Source organism: Ostrinia furnacalis, unplaced genomic scaffold, assembly GCF_004193835.3.
Source record: "Ostrinia furnacalis isolate ACB-3 unplaced genomic scaffold, ASM419383v2 OfSCF0048, whole genome shotgun sequence".
NCBI classification, from domain to species: Eukaryota; Metazoa; Arthropoda; class Insecta; order Lepidoptera; family Crambidae; genus Ostrinia; species Ostrinia furnacalis.
The window spans coordinates 273096-298042 of record NW_021130287.1 but is presented as its reverse complement, the minus strand read 5'-3'; the positions used below and the strand labels follow the sequence as shown (position 1 = coordinate 298042).

Below are 24947 nucleotides of genomic sequence, written 5' to 3'. Positions count from 1 at the left end.
GTAAACATAATGTTCGTAGAATTGCATGATGGCAATACCAAAATTCAGTTGTCAAAAAATTCTTGCTCTGGCTGGGTCCTTGTGTTTGTTGTATCAATTTGTATGTCAATTATCAATTAACCCTTGTTTAACAATGGCTTGTTGATTATTAAAAAGCTGTGCTCTGGACTGATACTATCGATGTGCACTGTGGAGCGCGCGTAAAACATGGCGACCGGAGGCGAAGATCTCTGGCGCGAGTGCGCGTCCTGGCTGACGAGATGTGGCTTGCTGCGTCCGGACCACAAGGCGAATTGGGAAACTAGCACCATCCACGACCTGGCGTACACCCTACGCGATGGAGTTCTGTTGTGTAACCTCTTGAACGTGCTGCACCCCGGCTGCATCGACATGAAGGACGTGAACCAACGGCCTCAGATGGCGCAGGTAATCGGGCCCCATCCACTGTGACCTTCGCTCTAATTATTATAAACCATTAATTTCGACTGGTATCTGAAATAAGTGTGACGCGAGACTAATTCATGGACATACCATTGTGTTGTCCAATAATTGTGGAGTTACAATATGGTTCAACATGTTTTTGGTCTATTTGCTCCTAAATAACGTTAATTTATTGGGTAGAATTCTAAATATTACTGATGGTAATATCAAGTAAGTCCCATGTCTTTGTACTATCATATTTGTATTGATTCAGTATATTCTTGACTTGTTTAATTATGCATACAGGAATGAATGGCATTACAGTGTCATTGATACCCCCTATTGAGTGTGTCAATAGTACTCAGAAATAGTTCCGGTGTTATCTGCTTCGTAAACTTGTGAATGACCGGGCTGTCTGTGTGATGTATACCTACTACATTAACTACATACTTTCTCTTCATATAAGCAGAGCGAAAGTTTTATTATTTATTGTTTAAATGCTGTAAGATGGATGGGAAACAGCTGATTAGCTATTAATTAATGCCTTGATTCAATGTTTCCCTGATGTTATTTACTTACAGCTTATTACATAATATAATGTAGTGCACACTTTATCTTATTAATTTTGCTCTCATAGTAGATAAAATGAATTATACATGTACATAAATTTTATCTGAACACAGGAAGGCACTACCAATCTCTGTGGAAGTAATTACATTTTGTTGATATATTCTGACTTTAGTAAATAGTTAATTGTCAGCTTACTTCAAGAATGTTACAAATTATATTATTCTGCCATTATAATTATAATGACCCAGTTATATTATTTTCAACTATAAACATGTTAAATAGGGGGAAACAGGATATGGAAATGAGGAAACAAAGATAAGCATATTACTCAATAATATCAATTAGGAACAAATAACAAATACATTTCCTATTTATTGATAAACCAAACACCTTTGTCAATATGTTTAATAGCAATATTGCTATTTTTTTAAATATTGCAATACAAACACAAAACTAATTGAGTAATTAGTTACTGAGTAGTAAGATTTTTTAAATTATGCCAGGTGCAAACACAATAGTGAGATGGACTTGCTGACAAGAGTCTATACAAAGTCATATTTTACCAAGTTACATTATGTTCATAAACAATTGAAGCTTGCAACAATCTTAAGGCACCAATGACAATAAGGTATTTAACATTAATTTTATTGTTCACAGTTCTTGTGCATGCGCAACATAAAAGTGTTCCTGAGGACATGCCATGAAGTGTTTGAGCTTCGGGAGACAGATCTGTTTGACCCATCAATGCTGTTTGATCTGTCCAACTTCCATCGAGTACTGTGCACACTGGCAAAGTTGAGCCAATGTCCCAAAGCACAAGTCAAAAATGTTAAGTGAGTATTATTCTACAAATTGATGTTTTCATTGGTTTGAATACATACTTGTCTATTACTTTGCCTAGCTTTGTTTGTTTAAAAGTAATATTATGTCACAACTTTACATAACTATTCTGAGTAATTTGATAATTTCTATTTACTCTTCCAGTCGGGCTAGGATGCGCGCCGTGATAAAATCTTATCGATGATTTCGTCGAAATGTATGGGCTTATGATGTAAAATCGATAAAATGGCGCGATAAACGCCTATCGCGGTGCGCATCGCATGGCCTGCAGGGAAATTTCTATACTCTGGGTACATGACCAGTACAAAGTATTTCAATGAATAAATTAATTCCTTTTTTTTTTCAGACCATTTTCAGCACACAGGACCCAGTCCGAAGAAGATATTTATAAAGACCTGCAATCTGTGTAAGTACCTTCACGTTTCTATTTCACCAATCACTAACGTTAGTAAAGTTATTTCAATAGAGCACAAACTGGAAATGAACTGGTTGGCTAAATTGTAGTAGCGCGAGCGTGTCGCTCGAAGCGCCGCCGTACAGCATGAGCGGGAGCCCCGAAGGCGCGGCGCAGGCCGAGGTGCCGTGGGTGCAGTTCACCATCCCCAGCGCCACCTGCGAAGATCGCGTCGAAGAAATTTACGAGGACCTCTGCTATGTCAAGTTCACTTCAGCGATGCCGGAGGTGGCCCCACATCATTGCGAACTGCTCGGTTTCCGCTAGAGATTCATAAAAAATATCCTTGATTGTTCAGCACTTGTAGAGGTCGTTTGTAGCATACAGCACATTTCGCAATCGTAACTCTCAAGGTGCTAGTTTTGCAATCGTTAATACGGTCGGTAATAAGTAATCAGTACCATTTCAGTATTTATGTAAACATTAAACGTATTCGTAAAGTAATTCGTAAAATTAATTAATTAACGAAATGATAATCTCTATTGGATACCAGCAAAAATTCAGTGACAATGCTGTTCTTTACTAATTCGACAGTTAATCGTGTCGTAATTGCGTGTTGTTTGAAATCCGAAGAAATGTGAGTTACATTATTTCGTTAATATTAATAAACCATTCTGCAATATTTGCATTAATGTGTCAATAAACAGAGTATGACAAATTGTATTTCCTAATATTTAAAAGTTTGAAGAGCCCAACCTTTCTATACTGATATGATAACCAAGTTCACATCAAGTACTTCTTAGAATGTTGTCATTTTGACTTTATCTGCGAGTAGGTAAAGAACAGTATTGGCTTGTTGTTAATCTGCGCGTTGACGACCGGCTGGTTTGTTTGGCGATCGAATAGATTGGTACATAGTTCGCTTCTTGATATACGGGCATGACGACACAAGCTGCTTAGTAGAGTGGTTTTAGTTTTATGCAGTTTATTTTCATGATACTAAACTTATGTTTTTTACTTGATACATTTTGGTAAATATTTGAATATGTGACCCGTTACTGCGCTGATAAGCTATTTTATAATAACGGTATCAGTGTAGTATTGGTTCAAATGACGTCCGGCTTTATCGCGTACGCTGCATGCGTGTGCGCAAGCTACGTCGCGACACTATCCTGCATATGAATCCTTGCTCAATCACCAATATCCTAAACTACTAACTGACTATGAATTTGTGTACTTTCCCCTGATTATTTACTTTAAAAACATTACACCAGTTCCTGAGCTAAAATCGGTGTTACAGAATCCGTGTAACAACAAGGTCGATCTCTCGAACACATGGTTAATGTTAACAAACAATCTATAAGCGGTGCGCTGACAACGCTCGGTGCGCTTATTTATTGTTGTTACTCAATCAGGAATCCCTAAAGTATTATTTACGTTTTTGACGACACGAATAACGTTAGTAGTATGTTTTAATTGATGATATTTGTCAACACGCATGAATAATTCATACGTTCAATATAGTTTTCGCAGTCCACACGCGGCACTCGTAATGTTGAGTGTCAGATTTTCCTTGTGAATGATGGAAGTTTATCATGCAGTTCCGATGTCTCTTTTATATAGAAACAGTTTTCTACGTGCTTGAGATACTGTACACGATAATAACTGTCAAAAAACTTGAGCAACGTGACGATGATACACCATCCGTCTTTTCTTGCAGCGAGTAATTGACATAGCATCTCGCACCGCGACAATTGTGCTCATTAGCACCTACATTCCAATTGAATTCCTCAGCACACAAACGTATTGAGTGGATCACCTGAACGATATCGCAGTTCATATCAATCGATCAAATATTTTAGACAATATTTATACTTCGTTTCTGAAAATAATGCTAAAAAGTTCTAGTTTATTTTGTCAGTCCATTTTACCGTTTATCAAAGCGGGAAAGACTAACTGCTCAAAATTTATTAAATGGTGTAGCCCGCTTAAAAGCTCATTCGGGAGAGAAGCGAGTAGAGTAAGCCCTCTGGAATAATATTATAGTTGTGTGTGATTGAGCATGGAGCTCTGCACCATCTAGCCGGTACAGTACGACACAATTGTTAGGGCTGTAAACTATTTGTTCTGTAATCAATACGCAAGAATCAAGACAATATAAATCGTATATCAATCACAACAGAGCTGTCTTTATCATACAAAGTAAAGACTATTTGTTATATCTTGATCTGCGCCGTTCATAACATTTAACGATATTATTATAGAACATCGGATTAGATTGATTCTTATGGTGCGTCCACACTGGGCGGACGGGCTCACGCGGCAAACTCGACATCCTGCTCACTCAAGAGCAGGATGGCCAGCGTGCCGCGCGAGCTTGTTCGCCCAATGTGGACGCACCATTAGAATTACAGAACTTAATCGAGATTATTCGGACACCCTGTGTATGATTAATAAAAATTGTAAGACTGCCCCTATCCGCCAACACGATTGTGTCGTACCGTACCGGGGGTAGTAGTGCACGGTAGAGCGTTGTTTGACGTGTCGCCGTCGGCAGCGGCGGCGCGGGCGCGGCGGGCGGCGACGTCGGTGAGTACGCGAGCTACTGCGCGCGCATCCACGACGAGGAGATATACCACGACCTCTGCGCCGTGAAGGTCTCCCGCGACACACCCGTCGTGCAACACCACCCGCCCGCTTTCAACACAGTACGCTGCTTTTGGTTTCATTTTTATTTGCGATTGCTGTTATCGTTTCATACGCGAAGACGCGCCCCAACAATTTTGGGCGAGGGAAGCGGGGAGCTTGATCCGAGCCTCAGATCATAGAAAGGAATAGATATGAACTCGCGCGTAACTACAACGAGAACCAGTGTCCCCACATTTCCCCCACCACAGCTACCACACACACATTCAACTGTGTAAAAACAAAGCGACTGAGAGTCTACGACAACATGTGCAACAGGCTTAAAAGTGCTGTGATTGGCCATACATAAGGCACGTCACGCACACTTTGAAAAAAGCAATTTATTTTTCACCTACGCTAGTGAGAGAAGAAAGATAAAATGGAGTCGATTAGATATCGATTAGCGTGTACCGATAACACTCAAACATTAGCGGAAGAATGGTGGGGCGCGTCTTCGTGAATGAAACGATCTATACACTCGTCAAGGAATACGCATTTATTCAATCATCATTATCCGAAGAAAGAGAGAAAGGAGACCGAATAAACATCTTCAACTACTTAAGACATTAAAGTTCTAAATGTTACGATGGTCGACATCAAATTAGTTTAACGCACCATTTCCGCGACCAACACACTTCCACGCAGCTCCTTAAAAAGCCATTAATGCGTTATTACTTGACGAGAGTATTAAACTACGAGGGATAATGATTTCAAATACCACACACGGAATTACGATACAGTGCGATAAGGGGTAAAACCCAAGGCCAACATTACTCCGGTCATGTTAATAAAGATAATCCAAATTACTAAAATTTACCACGAAAACGTCAAACATAAAATTCTATTGAAACTCTCAGGCAATGTGGTATTGGTACATTTAACTCGCTTAAAATAAAGATTACTCTCAGATGCAATTAAACACTCTCAGATTGTAAGTCGTCACATAAAATTGCACTTTGAATGACTTTGTTAGCAAACTTAATTCCATGTAATTACCGTAACGACAAGAAAGTACTTGCGACGGCCGCTCGGGGTGTTTCATGGATGGAGACGCGGATTAAACGCGAGACGAGACGTCGTCAGTTCAGTTCCTCATCCATGAAATTCCTTCGACTCTAAGAAATAAGTAAAAGTCATTGTATCGTTCCGCGCGCCAATTGAATTATTCATAAGCACGTTATTCCTCGTATGTTTCAAAAAATAATTTCCATTTGTAGTTAGTTAATTGGAAGTCTTAGCGATACACATGTTTTTAGTAAGAGTTTTGTTTTAGAATGTTTTATGTGTTTCTCTTTGGACTGTACATAATAGCTTTTACACGCTTAAAACCCGCGTAAACGTGTTGAATTTGAATTAATCCGGTTTTCGCTTGCAGCTAGCGACGTCGTCGCTCAGTCTAGAGAAACGGGACTACGTGATACGGGAGCTAGTGGACACAGAGTCCAACTATGTGGACGTACTAAGCAAAATAATCAAATACTTTCTGAGGCCGCTCACGCCGTATCTGAAGCCGCAGGATCTGCAAGTTATATTCTTTGGCATAAAGGTGAGAATTTCTTATTTGGTTGTATTAGTTAGTAACCGGCCGAACGGCGGAACGGGAAATACCGATGTCAGTAAACGGTTACACCGAGTATTTATTGCACGCACGAGTTACATTATGGTGATGCAAATGGTTTGTCTGCCATTATAAACTTAAGACTCAAATATATTCTTTGATGTGATTTGCAAAATGTGACAGATCAAAACTCCATGGAAACACGAGGTTATCGTTGCACATGTTTAATATGTGTAATAGGTTTTTTTAATTTGTGTTTATTTATTTATAGGAGCTTCACGAAACACACACCGGGCTGCTGCGGCAGTTAAAGCTAGCAACAGACGTGTGCGTGCCGGGCAGCGGGACGCCGCGGCTGGCCGATGTCTTCCTGGCGTGGCGCGAGCGACTGCTACTGTACGGCGACTACTGCTCCAACCTCACGCACGGCCAGGACACGCTCAAGGCGCTCGACGCGAGGGACGCCACGTTCAGCAAGCAGCTGGCGGTGAGTCCCGACACGCTGCGGCCTGTTGCGGCTGGCTGATGTGTTCCTGGCGTGGCGCGAGCGACTGCTGCTGTACGGCGACTACTGCTCCAACCTCACGCACGGCCAGGACACGCTCAAGGCGCTCGACGCGAGGGACGCCACGTTCAGCAAGCAGCTGGCGGTGAGTCCCGACACGCTGCGGCCTGTTGCGGCTGGCTGATGTGTTCCTGGCGTGGCGCGAGCGACTGCTGCTGTACGGCGACTACTGCTCCAACCTCACGCACGGCCAGGACACGCTCAAGGCGCTCGACGCGAGGGACGCCACGTTCAGCAAGCAGCTGGCGGTGAGTCCCGACACGCTGCGGCCTGTTGCGGCTGGCTGATGTGTTCCTGGCGTGGCGCGAGCGACTGCTGCTGTACGGCGACTACTGCTCCAACCTCACGCACGGCCAGGACACGCTCAAGGCGCTCGACGCGAGGGACGCCACGTTCAGCAAGCAGCTGGCGGTGAGTCCCGACACGCTGCGGCCTGTTGCGGCTGGCTGATGTGTTCCTGGCGTGGCGCGAGCGACTGCTGCTGTACGGCGACTACTGCTCCAACCTCACGCACGGCCAGGACACGCTCAAGGCGCTCGACGCGAGGGACGCCACGTTCAGCAAGCAGCTGGCGGTGAGTCCCGACACGCTGCGGCCTGTTGCGGCTGGCTGATGTGTTCCTGGCGTGGCGCGAGCGACTGCTGCTGTACGGCGACTACTGCTCCAACCTCACGCACGGCCAGGACACTCTCAAGGCGCTCGACGCGAGTGACGCCACGTTCAGCAAGCAGCTGGCGGTGAGTCTGACACGCTGCGGCCTGTTGCGGCTGGCGACATGTTCCTGGCGTGTCATGACATGTGCTGTACGTTATAACCAAATATCGGATATGTATCATAAGGATATTTTCGAACCCTGGTTATAACTGCTTCAAACTCACGCACAACATGCTAGTAGATTTAGGATGCACGACATAGTATAATTTGTCGGCGATGAGAACCAATCCAAGAAACATAGTCACCATTTTCAAATCGATTGCCCTTTTTATGAAGTAAAATAACCAACAAGATACCTAGTAAGATCAAGAGTATCAAGACTGAGTAAATCATTAAATAATTAATGATCGAGAGACTAATTAACAGTGATGACAATAGTCATTTGTCACGTGCGTACACTTCTTTGTGTATATGTAGCTTCACTTTTCGATTCTTATGTTGCCATTGGCATTGTTTATAAAAATCTGTGTAACCTCAAACAGAAATGCAAAGTACATTTTTTAAGTTTTAACATGAATAATTCGTTAACCTTTTGGCGAGCATTGTAACTGCCAGTTAATTATCTGATCGAAATAAAAATGAAAGTGTTAATATTTTTATGAAGTTTAAAGAGAACAATAGTATAATATTCTCACGTCAGCACCAAGCCCTCGCAGAAGGAGGTTAATTACGTTCTCATTACTTAACCATTTCACCGTCTGAGTAGGCTGTGTAATAACACAATTGACTGAGTCATATTACACGACTAGTGGGATAAGGAAACCGCTAAGGTCTTTGGCGCCTAAAGCCGTGAATATTATCTAATCCGGCAACCGTGACTGGAATCTGAAGGTGTTAATTATTATTATGCTTTTGTGTATAATATGAATGGAGGTGGAATCCTGTGCAACTGACCGATATATCAAGGACATTGTTGTTAAAATTAATTATCCTGTGCAACTGACCGATAAATAAAGGACATTGTTGTCAAGAAATAAATATAAATATTATTCCCTCTTTCTCACAGTGAAAAAGCACAGTTATTCACATTAATCTCTACACAGACTTGTTTTCGAAATCTGCAGGTGTATAAACCTACGTTTACTATTTCAACCTCATCTATTCGATAATGAAGAACCAATAAAATGACCTTCACCAGATTCCCTGGTAGTTGTAACTTAACACCTGCGTATTTGTAATAAGGTTCTTTACGAGTATTACTGTTGTGTGCCCGCAGAAATGTCAGAAGGAGCACAGCGACGGGCGCATCCAGCTACGGGACATCCTGTCGGTGCCGATGCAACGCGTGCTCAAGTACCATTTACTGCTCGACAAACTCGTGCACGAGACGCAGCCGGTACGTATGTCGAACGACACAGAATAACATGCTATGGTAAAAAATTATGCGCATAAGATCCGGTTTCCAACAAAGCGGAGAGGAGAGGAGATGTGCGGCGAAACTGGCAGATTATTTTCACCAAAGCGGAAAGAAAATTTGCTCTCGTCTCCTTGCCTCTCCGATTTGATGGCAACTGGACCTAAAGCCCCCATATTTTAAGCTTCAACTGTCTCTTTCTCTTTGGTTATTTACTTTTTTTAACCCATTACAGGAGGAATTTCAATATTTAAATTGTATTTTATGAAGTTGCTGTGGTGACGTGTCAGAAGACCAAACAGTGCAAGAAACAATAAATTAATTGTAATGATCGGAAATCGCGACAACACGACTTTTGGATTTACCAGGATTTACACTGAGTGTCATGAAACTGCATACGACTCGGTACACATGTATTTATTTTGTGTTTTTCAGAACCACGAAGATTTCCGTGGCCTAGAACGGGCGAAGGAAGCTATGGTCGATGTAGCTCAGTACATAAATGAAGTGAAGAGAGATAGCGAGGTGCTGGTACTGCTAGCTAAAGTACAGGTTAGTGCATGTCTAGTATGTAACACAATTTAATTTTAATTTAGGTGACTTCCAGCAAAGTTAACATCACAATGGAACATCTTTCATATCTGTTTACTAGCAACTGTTTACCGATTCGAATCTATCTTAATAGATAGAGCAAAGTAAACAATCAATCGTGAGTTACAGTCGACAGCTTATCAGCAGTAAATTTTTTTTAAATTGCCTTTTTTTATCCAGAGTTAGCCTGCCTCAATTATACTTTACGTGTCGTGTGTACCAGGAGAACATAATAGACTGGGAGCCATTAATATCATCAAATATTGCAACTACATTTCGAAGGTTATGCAGTTCTAATAGACGCGCGTTTGCGACAAAAATGTGTTGATTTAATGTCGTGTGTACCAGGAAAGCATAATAGATTAGGAGGGCGGCACGCGGGGCGCGGACAGCGACCTTAGTGCCTTACTTATTACAATGAGGGTTTTCGCGAATGAAAAATCCGCCAGATGGCAATACGTAGACGCGAGGTCCAAATGCTGCATGATTGGTTATTTTTGACATGACATTGACAGATATGACAAAATCCACCAATCACGCAGCAGTCAGACCCCACATCCACGTCCCGCCATCTAGTGGATCTTTCATTCGCGAAAACCCTCATTGACAAAAGAACATCTTTAATATCAATTTATTGATTCTCTGAGTACCTTTACAATAATGTTTTGTTGCAATATCGCCCATTTATCGTTATAATATCATGTAGTACAGTCGCGGAATGAAAAGGTTCGTCACCTTAGTGTCGGTTTTCGCTTGCACTAGGTACTGTAAGAGTCAAACCTGCCAACATAACCGTTCAAGAAACAGTGCTGCTAACATTTACATAAATATGACGTTTGCTAACGAATAAGGTTTTGCTTGTTTATTTTCAACCGACTTCAAAAAAGGAGGAGGTTCTCAATTCCACCCGTATGTTTTTTTTTTCTATCCCATCAGTGCAATGCAATGATGACATTGACCAATTGACAATAGTTTTTTTTATTTAATAGAAATAATAATGGCAGGTTGAACCAACAAGAAGGTTTTAGTTTATCAATCATATTAATCTTCTTGACAAGATAAATCGTCAAACAACTTTGATCTGAATAATTTTGAACTTTACTGACGAACAGTTAAAGATTATTTTCTCTAACTCGAGATTATTCTGTAACAAAGTTTTAAAAGGTAATATTATGTGCTCGCGATTCGTTGAAGGAATCAATTTGAAAACTGACAAACCTTTTCATTCCGTGACTGTACATAAGATACCTCAGTTTTAACGTGTCATTTACCTACCAGGAGAGCATAATAGACTGGGAGGGCGGCGCACTGGGCGCGGGCGGCGCGGGCTTGGCGGCGTACGGGCGGCTTCTGCTGGACGGCGAGCTCAAGGTCAAGGCGCACGAGGACCAGAAGCTCAAGACGCGCTACGTGTTCGTATTCGACAAGCTCATGCTGCTCTGCAAGCCCGTCAAGGTGAATTGTGTTGGATATTGATTGGGAGCATTTGTTGGTGGTGGAGCGTAACCAGAGTAAATACAAATGAGTAGGTCATCTTCATAGAAACGCACCGAGCGAATTTTGTCAGTATGTGCGTGCGCGCTGCATACGTATTGGCGCGCTCACAAGCAAACCGCGCTCGGTGCGTTTCTATGAAGATGACCTCATTTGTATTTACTCTGGCGTAACTTTCTTGGCTTTTGGGGTGATGGATCTGTTGTTGTTTACTAATCGATTATTATGTAATTGTTAAGCCTAACATGATGTACTGGGTTAAGGCTGCTCAACCTTTTGAAGAGTCGAGCCAAACGGTGGATTCAGTCGTTAACGACAGGCCACTTACATTTCATAAACTTTGAATCTGGCTGTACTGTGTACGGTGAGGTTTTAGAATTTGGTATTTTCAAACCATACTTAAAGTTGTTTCGCGGGCCACAGTGGGGTTCGGCAGCCTTGTACTGGATAATTTGGTAACTTTATTTTGTAAAAATTCATGACATGCAATAATCACTTTAGGTCATTAGGACGATTTCATAATTTAACCTACCGTGTGACTTTCAACTTCGATGTGTTACAACAGTTTTGTCCGTCCGCTTCACCAGCAACGTTGCATTAACACAGTGTCGACCCGCTTCTGTTCGCTGCCAAAACATTTACCGCGACGATATACTGGTTCTCACACAGGACAACCAGTACTCGTACCGGGTGGGCGTACGCCTGGCCGAGTACCGCGTGGAGGAGGGCGGAGGGCGGAGACTCCGCGGGGACGCGCGATGGGCCTCGCACTTCTACCTCGTACGCCGGACCAAGGATGCCACCTACACGCTGTACGCGCGAACCGACGACTGCAAGCGCAAGTGGGTCAAGGCCATCCGCGACGCCATGTGAGTACCGCCAGGCCTGTTCATCTCCGCGAGTTTACATCGAAAACAAAACACGCACGATGGCCCACCTACAGGATACTATTCGACAAGGCCTCACATACGAGCGAACATTGACTCACGCACGCGTATTCTTGTGTATGATGGAAGAAAATAAAGAAAATGGTGTACTAAATACTGTGCAGTATTTAGTACACCAGCCTAAATAATAATAAAAACACAATGTACTTTTTTAAGTTGCCTCAAGACACTGAGAGGTAAATAAGTAGTTAATATTATTCATGATAATTCATGCTAAATCATGTATTTCCTCCGCCATTTTCCGCAGTTTGGCACCTCACGTCACCATTTTACCGAAGTCAGCCCTATAGCTTCGGCGCAGTGCCGATCACTGACGTTTGTCAACAAAATGGTGCTTGACTCTTGAGACAGGCTAAATTACACCATATTTTTAATAACGTTGAGCATACATTTTATTAAATACCTTCGCGAAGTAAAACTTCTGTACGTAGTACTTATTATTATTCTGTGGTACCGCCCGCACGGGCCGGTAGTGATGCGCCGGGCCTCGCACTTCTACCTCGTACGCCGGACCAAGGACGCCACCTACACGTTGAAAAATAGCCAAAATTGTCTCACGTAATTAATGGACGCCCCTTAATCACGAAACCTCAAAAACTATAACACCTACAAACTTGAAATTTCTATAAAGGAACCTACAGTCCTACACCCTATGGTGTAGAAATCCGCTAAAAACGGATTTTACCTAAGGGGTTAAAACGGGGTCCACGCGTACGAAGTCGCGAGTGGCCACTAGTGAAAAGATAAACCTATAATTTAGCATACTTCAAATTACGCTTCATTGTTGTTACAGAGACAATTTGGAACCACCCGGCTGTAGAAGTACAAATCACAAATTCGTTTTACACACATTCGAGAAACCAGCAACGTGTCATCATTGTTCAAAATTCCTCAAAGGCAGAATATTTCAGGTAACCAGCCTTTCTTTCCCACATACCACAAAAACTTGCAATACACACGCGTCTGTATCGAAAAACAGTATAAGCAACGCAGTGTGGCACAGACGCGTGAGGCAGTTTTCCACACGCTCGGTGGGCGAACGCGACCTGCGTCAGACGACCTTAGCGAGCACCCGTGCTAGTTTTAGCATAGGCCCTTTAGGTCTTATTTATCCATTAATATTGTACAGCCGCGTATCGACTAGAGGCAACCTTGGGCTGAGCGCCTGCTCCACAACGAGTCGTGCCTCAGGTTGAGGCAGCGTCCCCATTGGAGCAAACGCAGGCCGAGGCAGCCGCTTGACTCGAGGCTGCCTCTAGTGAAGACCTGGCTTTCGTTCGAGTGTGACTACTACTGTACTATCTGCGTACTACCCGTTCGCGCTAAGTTTGCCGGTCCGTGTAATGCGCGTCCCCTCCCGCAACCGCGATTAAACGCAATTAGTTAGTTATTAAACGCAATTAATGTGTCTTCTTTTACGCAAATACAAAATTTTTTATCAATAAAAATAAATGAAAAATATTTTAAATATACCTAGTTTGATAAAGTTATAGACGCATCCCTTCGAGTGACGTCATATCGCCAGCGGCAAACTTAAAGTATACGGGACTATTCCCACCTCTCGTTCCCACCACTGCAACTCCTGTGTAGCCAGGATCTACAGCTTGACCGCCACAAAAACCCAACCAATGAAGGTCAAGTTTGTCCCGGGGGGAAAGTTAAACTGTCATTGGACCCGCAACGAAATTAATCAGAAGAACATAGGAGGAGTTCGAAATTAAGGTTCGACTTCCCTCCATTGCAAAGCGGATGACAGGTGACAAACAAAGGTTTAAAACCTTTAAGAAAAAGATTATGCACAAACTTAAAGTATAGTAGTTGATAGTATATTCACGTTCTCGTGTCGTCCCCCAGGGCTACCTGTGCTCGGTGTGCAACGCGTGCGCGCACAAGGAGTGCATCGCGCTGTCGGGCCGCTGCGGCGGGGGCGCCGCGCCCGCGCCGCCGCTGCCGCCGCACCACCACCAGCCCGACCAGGCGCTGCACTACTACATGTGGTCAGTACAAGAGCCACCGCCGTCTGCTACAGATACCCAAATGTTACACCAGAGTAAATACAAATGAGTAGGTCATCTTCATAGAAATGCACCGAGCACGGTTTCAAATTCGGCGCAGCCACGACTGGCTCCCCGCTAATCCCCGCTAAATTTTGTCAGTGTGTGCGTGCGCGCCGCATACGTGTTGGCGCGCTCACATACAAACCGCGCCCGTGCGTTTCTATGAAGATGACCTACTCATCTGTATTTACTCTGGTTACACGCACATCTGTAGGCCTAGGCATCTGTAGTATTGATTTGAACTTTATGTGTCATAATTAGAACAATAAATGATTTATTTATTTTAGGATGCGCGCCGTGACAAGCCATTTTAGAAAATTTTCGCGATTAGCCCTTTTCTCGTCTAAAATCATCGATAACATTTTATCACTGCGCGCATCCTAGCCCGGCTGAATTATGAATGTTGAATGACAAATTGCTCTATAATGTGTTTTCACATATGTTTATGTAAATAAATATCTTTATTTTTTTTATCTTCATCCAACTGTACATAAAATGTGTAAAGCCCGGACTCGACTGCAAAATGAGCCCGTTTAACTCGTTACAATAATTTTCATAGTTGACCGCTAGTAGAGATAGAACTCCGTCCAACCCGAATGCCGCAAATGCCCGAAACCGTTTCTCAGAAGCGCGCGTCGTCTCGTCTTGTCTACGTTTTTCTTCTTCTAATGCTATAGCTAATAGTTTTTATCCTGTTTTATCCCGTGATGCAGGTACGTGGGTGAAATGGACCGCGACATGGCGACGTCGCGGCTGGAGCGGCGCGTGGACGGCACGTTCCTGCTGCGCGTGCGGCCGCGCCACACGCACCACGCGCACACCGACACGCACTACGCGCTCTCGCTCAAGTCAGTACCGACGCTGTCTCGCTCCGACGTAGGCCTGGTGAGGGAGACGGACGCGACATGGCTGGAGCGGCGCGTGGACGGCACGTTTCCGCTGCGACCACGCGCACACCGTCACGCACTACGCGCTCTCGCTCAAGTCAGTACCTCGCTGTCTCGCTCCGACGTAGGCCTGGTGAGGGAGACGGACGCGACATGGCTGGAGCGGCGCGTGGACGGCACGTTTCCGCTGCGACCACGCGCACACCGTCACGCACTACGCGCTCTCGCTCAAGTCAGTACCTCGCTGTCTCGCTCCGACGTAGGCCTGGTGAGGGAGACGGACGCGACATGGCTGGAGCGGCGCGTGGACGGCACGTTTCCGCTGCGACCACGCGCACACCGTCACGCACTACGCGCTCTCGCTCAAGTCAGTACCTCGCTGTCTCGCTCCGACGTAGGCCTGGTGAGGGAGACGGACGCGACATGGCTGGAGCGGCGCGTGGACGGCACGTTTCCGCTGCGACCACGCGCACACCGTCACGCACTACGCGCTCTCGCTCAAGTCAGTACCTCGCTGTCTCGCTCCGACGTAGGCCTGGTGAGGGAGACGGACGCGACATGGCTGGAGCGGCGCGTGGACGGCACGTTTCCGCTGCGACCACGCGCACACCGTCACGCACTACGCGCTCTCGCTCAAGTCAGTACCTCGCTGTCTCGCTCCGACGTAGGCCTGGTGAGGGAGACGGACGCGACATGGCTGGAGCGGCGCGTGGACGGCACGTTTCCGCTGCGACCACGCGCACACCGTCACGCACTACGCGCTCTCGCTCAAGTCAGTACCTCGCTGTCTCGCTCCGACGTAGGCCTGGTGAGGGAGACGGACGCGACATGGCGACGTCGCGGCTGGAGCGGCGCGTGGACGGCACGTTCCTGCTGCGACCACGCGCACACCGACACGCACTACGCGCTCTCGCTCAAGTTAGTACCGACGCTGTCTCGCTCTGATGTAGGCCTGGTGACGGAGATGGAACTACTGTTAGGCCGTTTACATAACGGCACCGCGCCGCCGCAGCATCGTTGCATTAATTACTCTCTTGAATTTGTAATGAGCCCGACGGATTAGCAATCTGAAGTAAATAGACACTTACAGGGTAGATATGTACCATCCTAGACTGCAACTCACCAACACCAGCTGCGATTGCGATTAAATACCTGTTTTGTCTTACATAAAAAAGTAGAAAGGGGCAGGGCACATTACTATGTGCGCAAAAGTGACGGCCGATGGGGCAGCAAAGTTCTGGAGTGTAGGCGACGTAACTTGAAAAAGCAGCGTGCGACGTCCACCCACCCACAAGGTAGCGCTGAATGCGCTGTGCATCCAGCGCTGAATCCAGGCCGCTACCAACCCGGCGACGTGGAAATCATTGGTGGAGGCCTAAATGTTCAGCAGTGCCGTGCAGTGCAGCCCTAAACGTCCTGTGACTGAAATGATGATTATTTGTAAAAATGCCTTATTCCATTCTTTCGTATCTTCTTTTCTCCTCTCACTCACTATGCCACGGCTTTATAACTGACATTATTGCAGGACGGACAACACGGTGAAGCACATGCGTGTGTGCCACAAGCCCATCGACCAGGTGCCGCACTACTTCTTGTCGGAGTCGCGCTTCTTCCGCAGCATCGTCGAGCTCGTCTCCTACTACGAGAAGACCAGCCTCTCGGAGAACTTCGTCGGGTATGTAAGCTGTTTTATCGGTCACTAAACTCAAGTAAAATAGAGAAACACGGATCTCTACGCGACATTTTTTATATGAGTTACGTACTCACGGCTTGACGTTTCGGTTGCTATTTGTTCTTATTTCAAAGAGGATCCGCATTCCCAAGCTTAATATACAGGGTGTTACTTTGCATTCTTGCCATATTTACAGAGGTTACTATATTACTGATACTGAACACAAATCCGTAAAAAAATAATGCCCGAAAAAAATTTTTTTTAATCTTGAGTATTTTATTTTATCGACAATCTGTTAAACACACCACTAATTATCGTAACGCATGCACATCACTTTTTGGCGATGGCGATGGAGACTTTTTTACTTTTTATTGTATTTTTAAATATCTATTGTCTTTAAAATGTCTTTTTGACACTTGTAAAAAACTGAGAAATCCATCAAACACAAATCACGTTATAAATAATACAAAAATGACTGAAGTGTATTCAAACAATGAATAATTTAATCAAAATGGTGCTTGGAGTGGCGGTGGACTGTAGACTGTAGAAGCTCCGCTGACGGTGTCTCCAATCGCTGCACTACTATACTATAATCGGTGGTGGATCGTTGCCACGTCTTCGTTCCTCGTGGCTTCTATACTATGTGCGGTGTGACGTTCTATACGGTGAACACGGTGCGGTCGATGTCACACGCTGTAGGAGTCCGGTCTATACGGTATCCGATGTCGCTATGCTATAACGGTGTCCGAGGTCTATGCTGTAGTCGTTCTTCTATTAACTATCTTCACTATGAACTCGGCGAGAGTAGACTTCTTCGTAGACTGTCTTGAGACTATTCACTTCGGTTGATTAGAGAAGACTATTACTACTACTATACTCTTCGGTTGCTTGTAGAAGACTATGCTTGGTGCGGCCCGGCAGCCGGTTTATATACCCATAAAAGCCCGCCTATTTTCTGGAACGCGGTCCGCCCGTATTCGGGAATACGCAAGTACTTACTCGAACTCGCGGGAGTCGTAAACAAACTATAAGGCGTCCGGATATGAGCCTTATTTCGTACATCGTAAGGGCGGTTATCGCGGGCGCGCGTACTATCGCTATCCTTTGCGCGCTCGCGCTGTCTCTGTCTTTTTTGGTACTTGCCGAGCGCCGATGATTTATTACATATCTATAGCTATAGTTGCGTATACGTATTTACTGCGGTTTCTTTTGATATTTTTAGGGTTCCGCTCGGCCGATTTGTAGTCGTCCTGCACATACTCCCGCCGTGCAGCGACGGACTCGTCGATGCAGAAAAACAGCTAGCAGGACGACTGCTGTTTCTGCTCGGTGAAACGGTGACGGAGATAACTGTTGCGGTTTCTATCTTGCGGTTTGTTCTGTTGCTCCCGCCGGTACTGGAGTCTTCAATCTCCAGTTCTTCTCTTCTGTCGGTTCGCGTTGTCTATCGACATCTTCTGTTGAACGCCGTTTGTATCTGTTACGTGATGTTTGGCGTGATTCGGACGATATGCGGTTGTTGAAGTTTCTACGTTTTTCCTCTGTTCTATTTTCACGCCACGAATCCTCCCGCCGGTATGGAAGCTGCGATAACTCTCGCCAGTTCCTATTTTGTGACTCCCGCCGGTATTGCGACGATTTCCTATTAGCGCCTGATGGATTTTTGTCCGCAATTTCTTCGGGGCGTGTAAGCGAAACTATTACGTTCACTTTTTCGGTAGGCGCGACGGTATCGTGGTGCAATAATCTATGATGTGTCTTCCTGCATCCGTTGATTCTGCACTGTATCCCTGGGCATCTATGCGCTCTTGTCCAGGGACGAAGACAGCGGTAGCACAGGCGTTTCTGTTTGGCAATGTCCCAGCGTTCACTACTTTCTGCTTTCTTCATCTTATAGCAGTCAGTGACGGAGTGTTGGCCCTTACAAACTGAGCACAACGATCTATGTACTGTCTTCTTCTCTTCTACGTGGAAGACACGTTGGGTGCACTGTGGTTTGCTATCGCGATATCTGTCTTCACTATAAATCGGTTCGGGAGCGGCGAACTTTGCGCACTTCTCGGCCTCTCGCTCGATGAAGTGGCTGAACTTGATGAGGTCCGGTTCCTCTTCGGTGTGCTCCCAGGCGTAGTCGTACCAGCGGTAGCGAAGCGCTGGTGTCAGCTTCTCGGTTAAACTATGTACTATTTCCGGGTTGTAGAGGTAGTGTGTTCGATTGAGTGCTCGAAGTGTTGCTATGCTATTTTGTATCTTGCTGGCGAACACACAAATCTGTTGCGGCGAGTCGACGAGTCTCTGTAGTCTCCTCAGGTTATCTATCTCGGACAGAGCTATCGAGTCCGGGCGGCCAAAGCGCATCTCCAAAGTGCGCATAATTTCTTGCGCCTTCGCATTTACTATCAGCAAGGAGGTCACGGCTTCCCTTGCTCTTCCCGTGAGTGACCGCCGGAGTCTCGCTATATTTTCTATTTCACTGAAGAAACTCGCAGTTTCATTGTAGGCTGCTTTGAATGCGAGCCAATCGTAGTGCGCGCCACTGTAGTTCGGCAATTCTGCCACATACTGTAGTTGCTGTCCGGTGCGCGCTGCGGTTGCGATGGCTGTAGCGAGTTCAGTGAGGTCTATTAGTTGCTTTGATGATGTCGGCTGCGGTGCGGTGACGGTTACAGGCGATGGCGGTTGTAAGTCGCCATCCCCTTTCAAAGATGCCGAGTCATCTTCGTAATCTTCGGACTCCAACTCTATTAGCTTGCGGCGGGCGATGGCAAGCTCTAACTGTAGGCGGGCTATCTCTGCCTCCGCCTTAGCTAGTCGACGGGCGCAATCGGTATGCGCGAGTGGTTCTCGCGGTGAAGCCGTCGAGTGCTGTTTTTCTCCTGTGACGTCTGTTACGGATGGAGGCTCCAAATGCATCAGTTCCTCCTGTGCGGTTACGGCGGACTGCTGTGATGACGTCACGCCTTCTGGTGATAACGTCATGGGCGGCGTAGCGGGCTGCGATGCTTTCGCCTTGCCTTTCCTCGATCTTGTCACAGGCATTCTATAACTGTGATGTACTGTGCCACTTCACGAAGGCCGCTTCAATGTTCTCGAAGGTTCTATGTCTTCGGGATCGGTAGACAACGATCCGGCTCGAAGGACCAGAAAAATTGTGCAGGACTGTTTATTATCCGGCTAGAAAAACTGTACGGAACTATCGGAGGCCAGATAATCGATGACTGGAGTGAATGAGCGGAGTGGGCTGTACGGATGCGGTGAAAACGATGATGCGGTGGACTGTAGACTGTAGAAGCTCCGCTGACGGTGTCTCCAATCGCTGCACTACTATACTATAATCGGTGGTGGATCGTTGCCACGTCTTCGTTCCTCGTGGCTTCTATACTATGTGCGGTGTGACGTTCTATACGGTGAACACGGTGCGGTCGATGTCACACGCTGTAGGAGTCCGGTCTATACGGTATCCGNGTAAACGCGTTACATGAAAGGATTGTTTAGTGAAACTGTGATACAAAACGTTTATGTGTTGCGAAAACTAAAGCGAAAAACCTACGCTTCGTCGTGCTAGACTGTGCCTTCATCAGAACGGAGGACACTTTGAACACTTGATTCGCAGTACGTAAACTTTGTAAGTAGGAACTTATAAATAAATAATTAATTGTGAATAAGGTGATTTCATTTCATACTTAATTTATTAATTTGTAAAAATAGGGTACAATGTTGTAAATTAATTGAAACCCTATTAATTATTACGTATTTTTGACGTTCCTAAGCCCGTAAAGTAGAAAGGAAAATCTGAAATCAACTGAAGAGTATTTTAAAATAGCTATTATGACTGGATAAAAAGGCTGGTACTCAAAGCCATAAAATTAAGAACTAGGCCACGCCCACTAGGTTTATTCCACTTGCACCTGTAGAACGTGCGAGACAAAATTGGTTTATTCCAATTTGTACTGAAAAACCAAATTTACTAAAATCTTAGTGCACTTTCTTTATGGGAGTCTCTTGTTTATCTTAAATAATAGGTATTGTTCCCTACTTTTATCTCTGTGAATATGGCAAGAATGCAAAGTAACACGGTGTATATAGCTGTAATCAACTCACCAATAAAATATTCTTTCATGTACCACTTCGTTCCTACGCCGTTCGTCAAACTCGCAAACGCATAGTATTTGCTCCTAAAACTTGTAAAACAAACGCGGCTGAGCGTGCGCCCTTGCGTAGACTAATGGACTCATATAATAAGTACTTCAGTGATGTTGAATTATTTTCATGCACGCCTACTTCTTTTAGGAAAAATATCTACGAAATCATTAGTAATGCGAAGGGCGTATGAACCGGTTTACTTTATGTTATCTACATATAACTAGCTGTGCACCGCGGTGTTACCCGCGGTAATGCGTAGCCTAAATATGTGTTGTCCGGGGTGTCAACTAATTTCATACCAAATTTTATAAAATCGCTCCATAGCCGTTTAGATGTAAACAAAGAAGTAACAAATATGCACACTTACATACTCGCAAACTTTCTCCTTTTTATTATTAGTGTGACTTCTTGTCATTGTCATTACCAAACTATAATATTATGTATAAGCTATGTACTTAGTTTTTCATTGGTTGCAATAATCGTTTTTTCTTTTGCATTTTGTAGCTTGCCGAATTTTTACTGTACTGTAAAACTTTGCCGCAACCCTAACATCATTTACACATTAAGTAATAGTTTAATTTTGTCGAAGCTCTGCAATTTACTACTTTAGATCCTATCTGTGGACAATGGTGCTGGTTGCATTGTTACAAAATTTTCAAATTATTAAGATTTAGTACATAAGCCCTCAATGTAACTGTTTGTTGTCCCAAATAAAGAGAAAAAAAAAATCTTCCACATTGAATCTAGCTCAGATGGACAGACTTCTGGAGTTAATTAAAAAATAAGTTAATAAAAAAATAAGATCTAGGAGATTTACAGATTCGATCTTCTGATTTCTGCATTATTGTAGTATACGCATTCAAATCACTAATGTGCAAATTTTTTGCCAAGCTAATTTCGTCGTAAATACAAATAAATTATCTCATTTATGACCATTATAAAAAGGTGATACATCTGGCTCACTATACGGGACTATTCCCACCTCTCGTTCCCACCCCTGCAACTCCTATGTACTTATGTAGCCAGGATCTACCAATAGCTTGACTGACAATAAAAACCCAACCAGCGGAGGTTCGGCCTTGCTCACTATACTGAAAGGTTGTGATTTATTCTCTTTCCCCCTTATTAATAAAAAGTTACACCTAGGATGAACACTGGAATAAAATGACATTTCCATACTAAATGATATAAGCCAGAGTTCAACTAGGGTGTAACTTTCATTAATAAGGGGGTTTAATGCCCGTTTTCAAAATCAATCTCTAATTTTTAAGTGACCTCTATGGTAACACATAACAGGAATTTTGTTTTCATAGGGGGTCACTTAAAAATTAGGGATTGATGGTGAAAACGGGCATAAGTCTAAAGCCATGTATTCATTAGGCAACATTGTTGATAAACTGTTTAAGACTAAAGCCTGGTCCGTGAGCACGTAGAATCCCGTCCAATGACCCCAAGCTACCCATCCTTATCGCTCGCGCGTAATTATATTGCTGTCGCGACTGTGCGACGCGCGCCCGCAGTGAGTGTGCGAGCGCGACAGCAACATAATTACGTGCGAGCGATAAGGATGGGTAGCTTGGGGTCATTGGACGGGATTCTACGTGCTCACGGACCAGGCTTTAGTGTAAAACAAGTTTACCATAAACACAGGTTTCTGAAACTTGGCCGTCCACACTTGCTCTCCACTCATAGCGGTGAGCACGGCAACATGTATCATAAACAATGTTTCATCACCTATGTTTATGGACTGTTTATAAACTGTTTACGATGATGAAACATTATGAAACATTGTTTATGAACAGTTTATAAACAGTGTTTATCAACAAATGTTGCCTAATGAATACATGGCTTTACTGTTACATTTTTTCGTTGACAGACTAAACTCAAACCTCCGCTGGCCGTTCCGGCGGGTGGTGGCGACGGTGATCCACGACTTCCGGCCGCTGGACTCGTCGCAGCTGGCGCTGCGGCCCGGCGCTAAAGTTCTGGTGCTCAGCAAGGAGGGCGACAGCCGCGGCTGGTGGAAGGGACGCACCCTGGACAAGGTATGGCCAGAGTAAATACAAATGAGTAGGTCATCTTCATAGAAACGCACCGAGCGCGGTTTGTATGTGAGCGCGCCAACACGTATGCGGCGCGCACGCACACACTGACAAAATTCGGCGCAACCACGACTAGGGTTGCTAGGGTTAGTTGGCTTTTTAGGGACTTGTCCGGCCAAATATTGCCTTGTCCGGCTTTTGTTAGGCTTTTTATTTGGTTGCCGCGCCAGGTAAAAGTCGAGCCACAGAATCATAATTTTGAAGCGCACGCATCAGGATGTTGGAAGCACGAAGTCCGGCTTTTGTGATTTTCGACCTGGCAACCCTAACCACGACTGGCTCCCCGCTAATCCCCGCTAAATTTTGATAGTGTGTGCGTGCGCGCCGCATACGTGTTGGCGCGCTCACATACAAACCGCGCCCGTGCGTTTCTATGAAGATGACCTACTCATTTGTTTTTACTCTGGTTTGGCCGAACGAAGTGCAGTCAGCGTCTAATGTCTAATACCAATCTAATATCAGTTCGAGACAAAGTAGCCAAAAAGTTCGCAACACGTTTTAGTTACTTTTGGAATAAGGTTATGCTGCCAAGTTTTTGGCCACTTTGGGTGTCATGAACTATTTGACGTTGACTGTGTATCTACATTACGTTCCTTTGCAATTTAAGGACACCCACACTAGCGTCTCTCGAGTGTTAACGTCTTGACAGCTACCGAAGTGTGTTGACGTAGCAATTTTTTGCAACTTTTTTTTTGATTAGTAACGCAATCACTCGCTTCGCTTTGTCACTGCGTAAGCGCTAGCGAGACGATGACGTTCATAAGACGTTATAAATAAATCGTCTCATCCACGAACACGCGCCCCACCAGTTTTTGGTCGAGGGAAGCGCGGGGTGCGGGGAGTTTGATTCGAGCAATCCGAGCGTCATTATTGTAATGTGCGTGTGCACTCAATGCTCATGGATAGTGCAGCGTGTATCGATAACGGAAGAATGGTGAGGCGCGTCTTCGTGGATGAAAAGATCCATAATGTGGTAGGGACACCCCTCACTCCAACTGTGTGGCTCCAAAATTCCAAATGTTCTATTGGATCGCTTTCAATTTCCAATGCAATTTTAAGAATCCCAGAACTACAAACTTCAAAGCGGACAGCGTTTCAGTTTGAATATTTCCGTCCTCAGGGCGACAACCGGTCCGGTTACTTCCCCAAGGAATGCGTGCGGGAGGAGCCTGAGTGCATCGGCGCGCTGGACTGATGTCAGCTGTGCCTCGCCGAGCGCGAGCTGCACTACGCCGCGCCACCGCGCGCGTCTGACCACGACGCCGCCGACCTCGTCTGAGCTGCCCGGCTGCGGTATAATGGACCAGCAAGGCGAGAATGGAACGCAACCGTTTTGTGACGTCGCAACTTACCCACTTATTTCTTTAGAGCAGTCTTTCCCAAAGTGTGCGATAACGCCCCCTTGTGGGCGCTGCAGGATTAAAGGGGGCGGTAAGAGACCCCGGAAAAAATCGAGGTTAAAATATAGAGGCTTGGGAGGCGATTTATAATTCCATCTACTAGGAGGACTCTTAGACACCGACTGAGCACTCGACTCTTGACTACAAAAATGGGGGCGTTAAAAAGAATTTATTCTCAAAGTGGGCAGTAGACAAAATAAGTTTGGGAACCGCTGCTTTAGAGTGATAAAGTGAGTGAGTTTTTGCCACCGAATAGTGGGCGGGACGCTATGAAATGGGCGTGGCCTGCGACGTCACGTGTGTGCTATTCTCGTTTGAAACTTCATGCATTATACCGTATTCGATAGGCGAAGGCGACGGCGATGTGAGTGCAGTGAACTCAGTGTGTGACGGTGAGACACAGTGATATTATGACGAAATACTGTGACTGCATGTTAGCGCGCGGCGGTTTAACGAAACAGTTTCACGTGCGTATGGCGGCGACGCCACGCAATGTACAGTAAAACCGAATGCGATACAAGAAGCCGCCCTAGATAACTAGGGATTCAAATAAA

At 44.9% G+C, this 24947-nt stretch overlaps 1 protein-coding gene across 4 annotated transcripts; it reads left to right on the top strand.

Annotated features, from left to right (window-relative positions):
* The first annotated feature begins 38 nt into the window (after positions 1 to 38).
* Vav (Vav guanine nucleotide exchange factor) lies at positions 39 to 24388 on the top strand. 4 transcript variants are annotated; one of them, XM_028303196.1, is made up of 16 exons: positions 39 to 426; positions 1648 to 1823; positions 2177 to 2236; positions 4782 to 4932; positions 6285 to 6455; positions 6739 to 6954; positions 8963 to 9082; positions 9536 to 9652; positions 10970 to 11146; positions 11855 to 12054; positions 12926 to 13043; positions 13987 to 14129; positions 14903 to 15037; positions 16602 to 16751; positions 22768 to 22936; positions 24114 to 24388. In XM_028303196.1, exons 1-16 carry the CDS (start codon positions 208 to 210, stop codon positions 24186 to 24188), a joined length of 2397 nt encoding a protein of 798 aa, XP_028158997.1. In that variant the 5' UTR covers positions 39 to 207; the 3' UTR covers positions 24189 to 24388. The 4 variants fall into 4 exon arrangements, with proteins under 4 accessions (XP_028158997.1, XP_028158925.1, XP_028158847.1 ...); XM_028303124.1 differs by having other exon boundaries at positions 11843 to 12054; XM_028303046.1 differs by lacking the exon at positions 4782 to 4932 and adding an exon at positions 2335 to 2512.
* The last annotated feature ends 559 nt before the right edge of the window (positions 24389 to 24947 follow it).

What these genes read in the sequence shown, in the direction of transcription:
- Vav (XM_028302979.1), top strand. Translation starts at nt 208, where the DNA reads ATGGCGACCGGAGGCGAAGATCTCTGGCGCGAGTGCGCGTCCTGGCTG. An exon ending in TACTGCTAGCTAAAGTACAG is followed by an intron (nt 9,653 to 10,969) that starts GTTAGTGCATGT and finishes TTTACCTACCAG; the next exon opens with GAGAGCATAATAGACTGGGA. An exon ending in AGGGACGCACCCTGGACAAG is followed by an intron (nt 22,937 to 24,113) that starts GTATGGCCAGAG and finishes TTCCGTCCTCAG; the next exon opens with GGCGACAACCGGTCCGGTTA.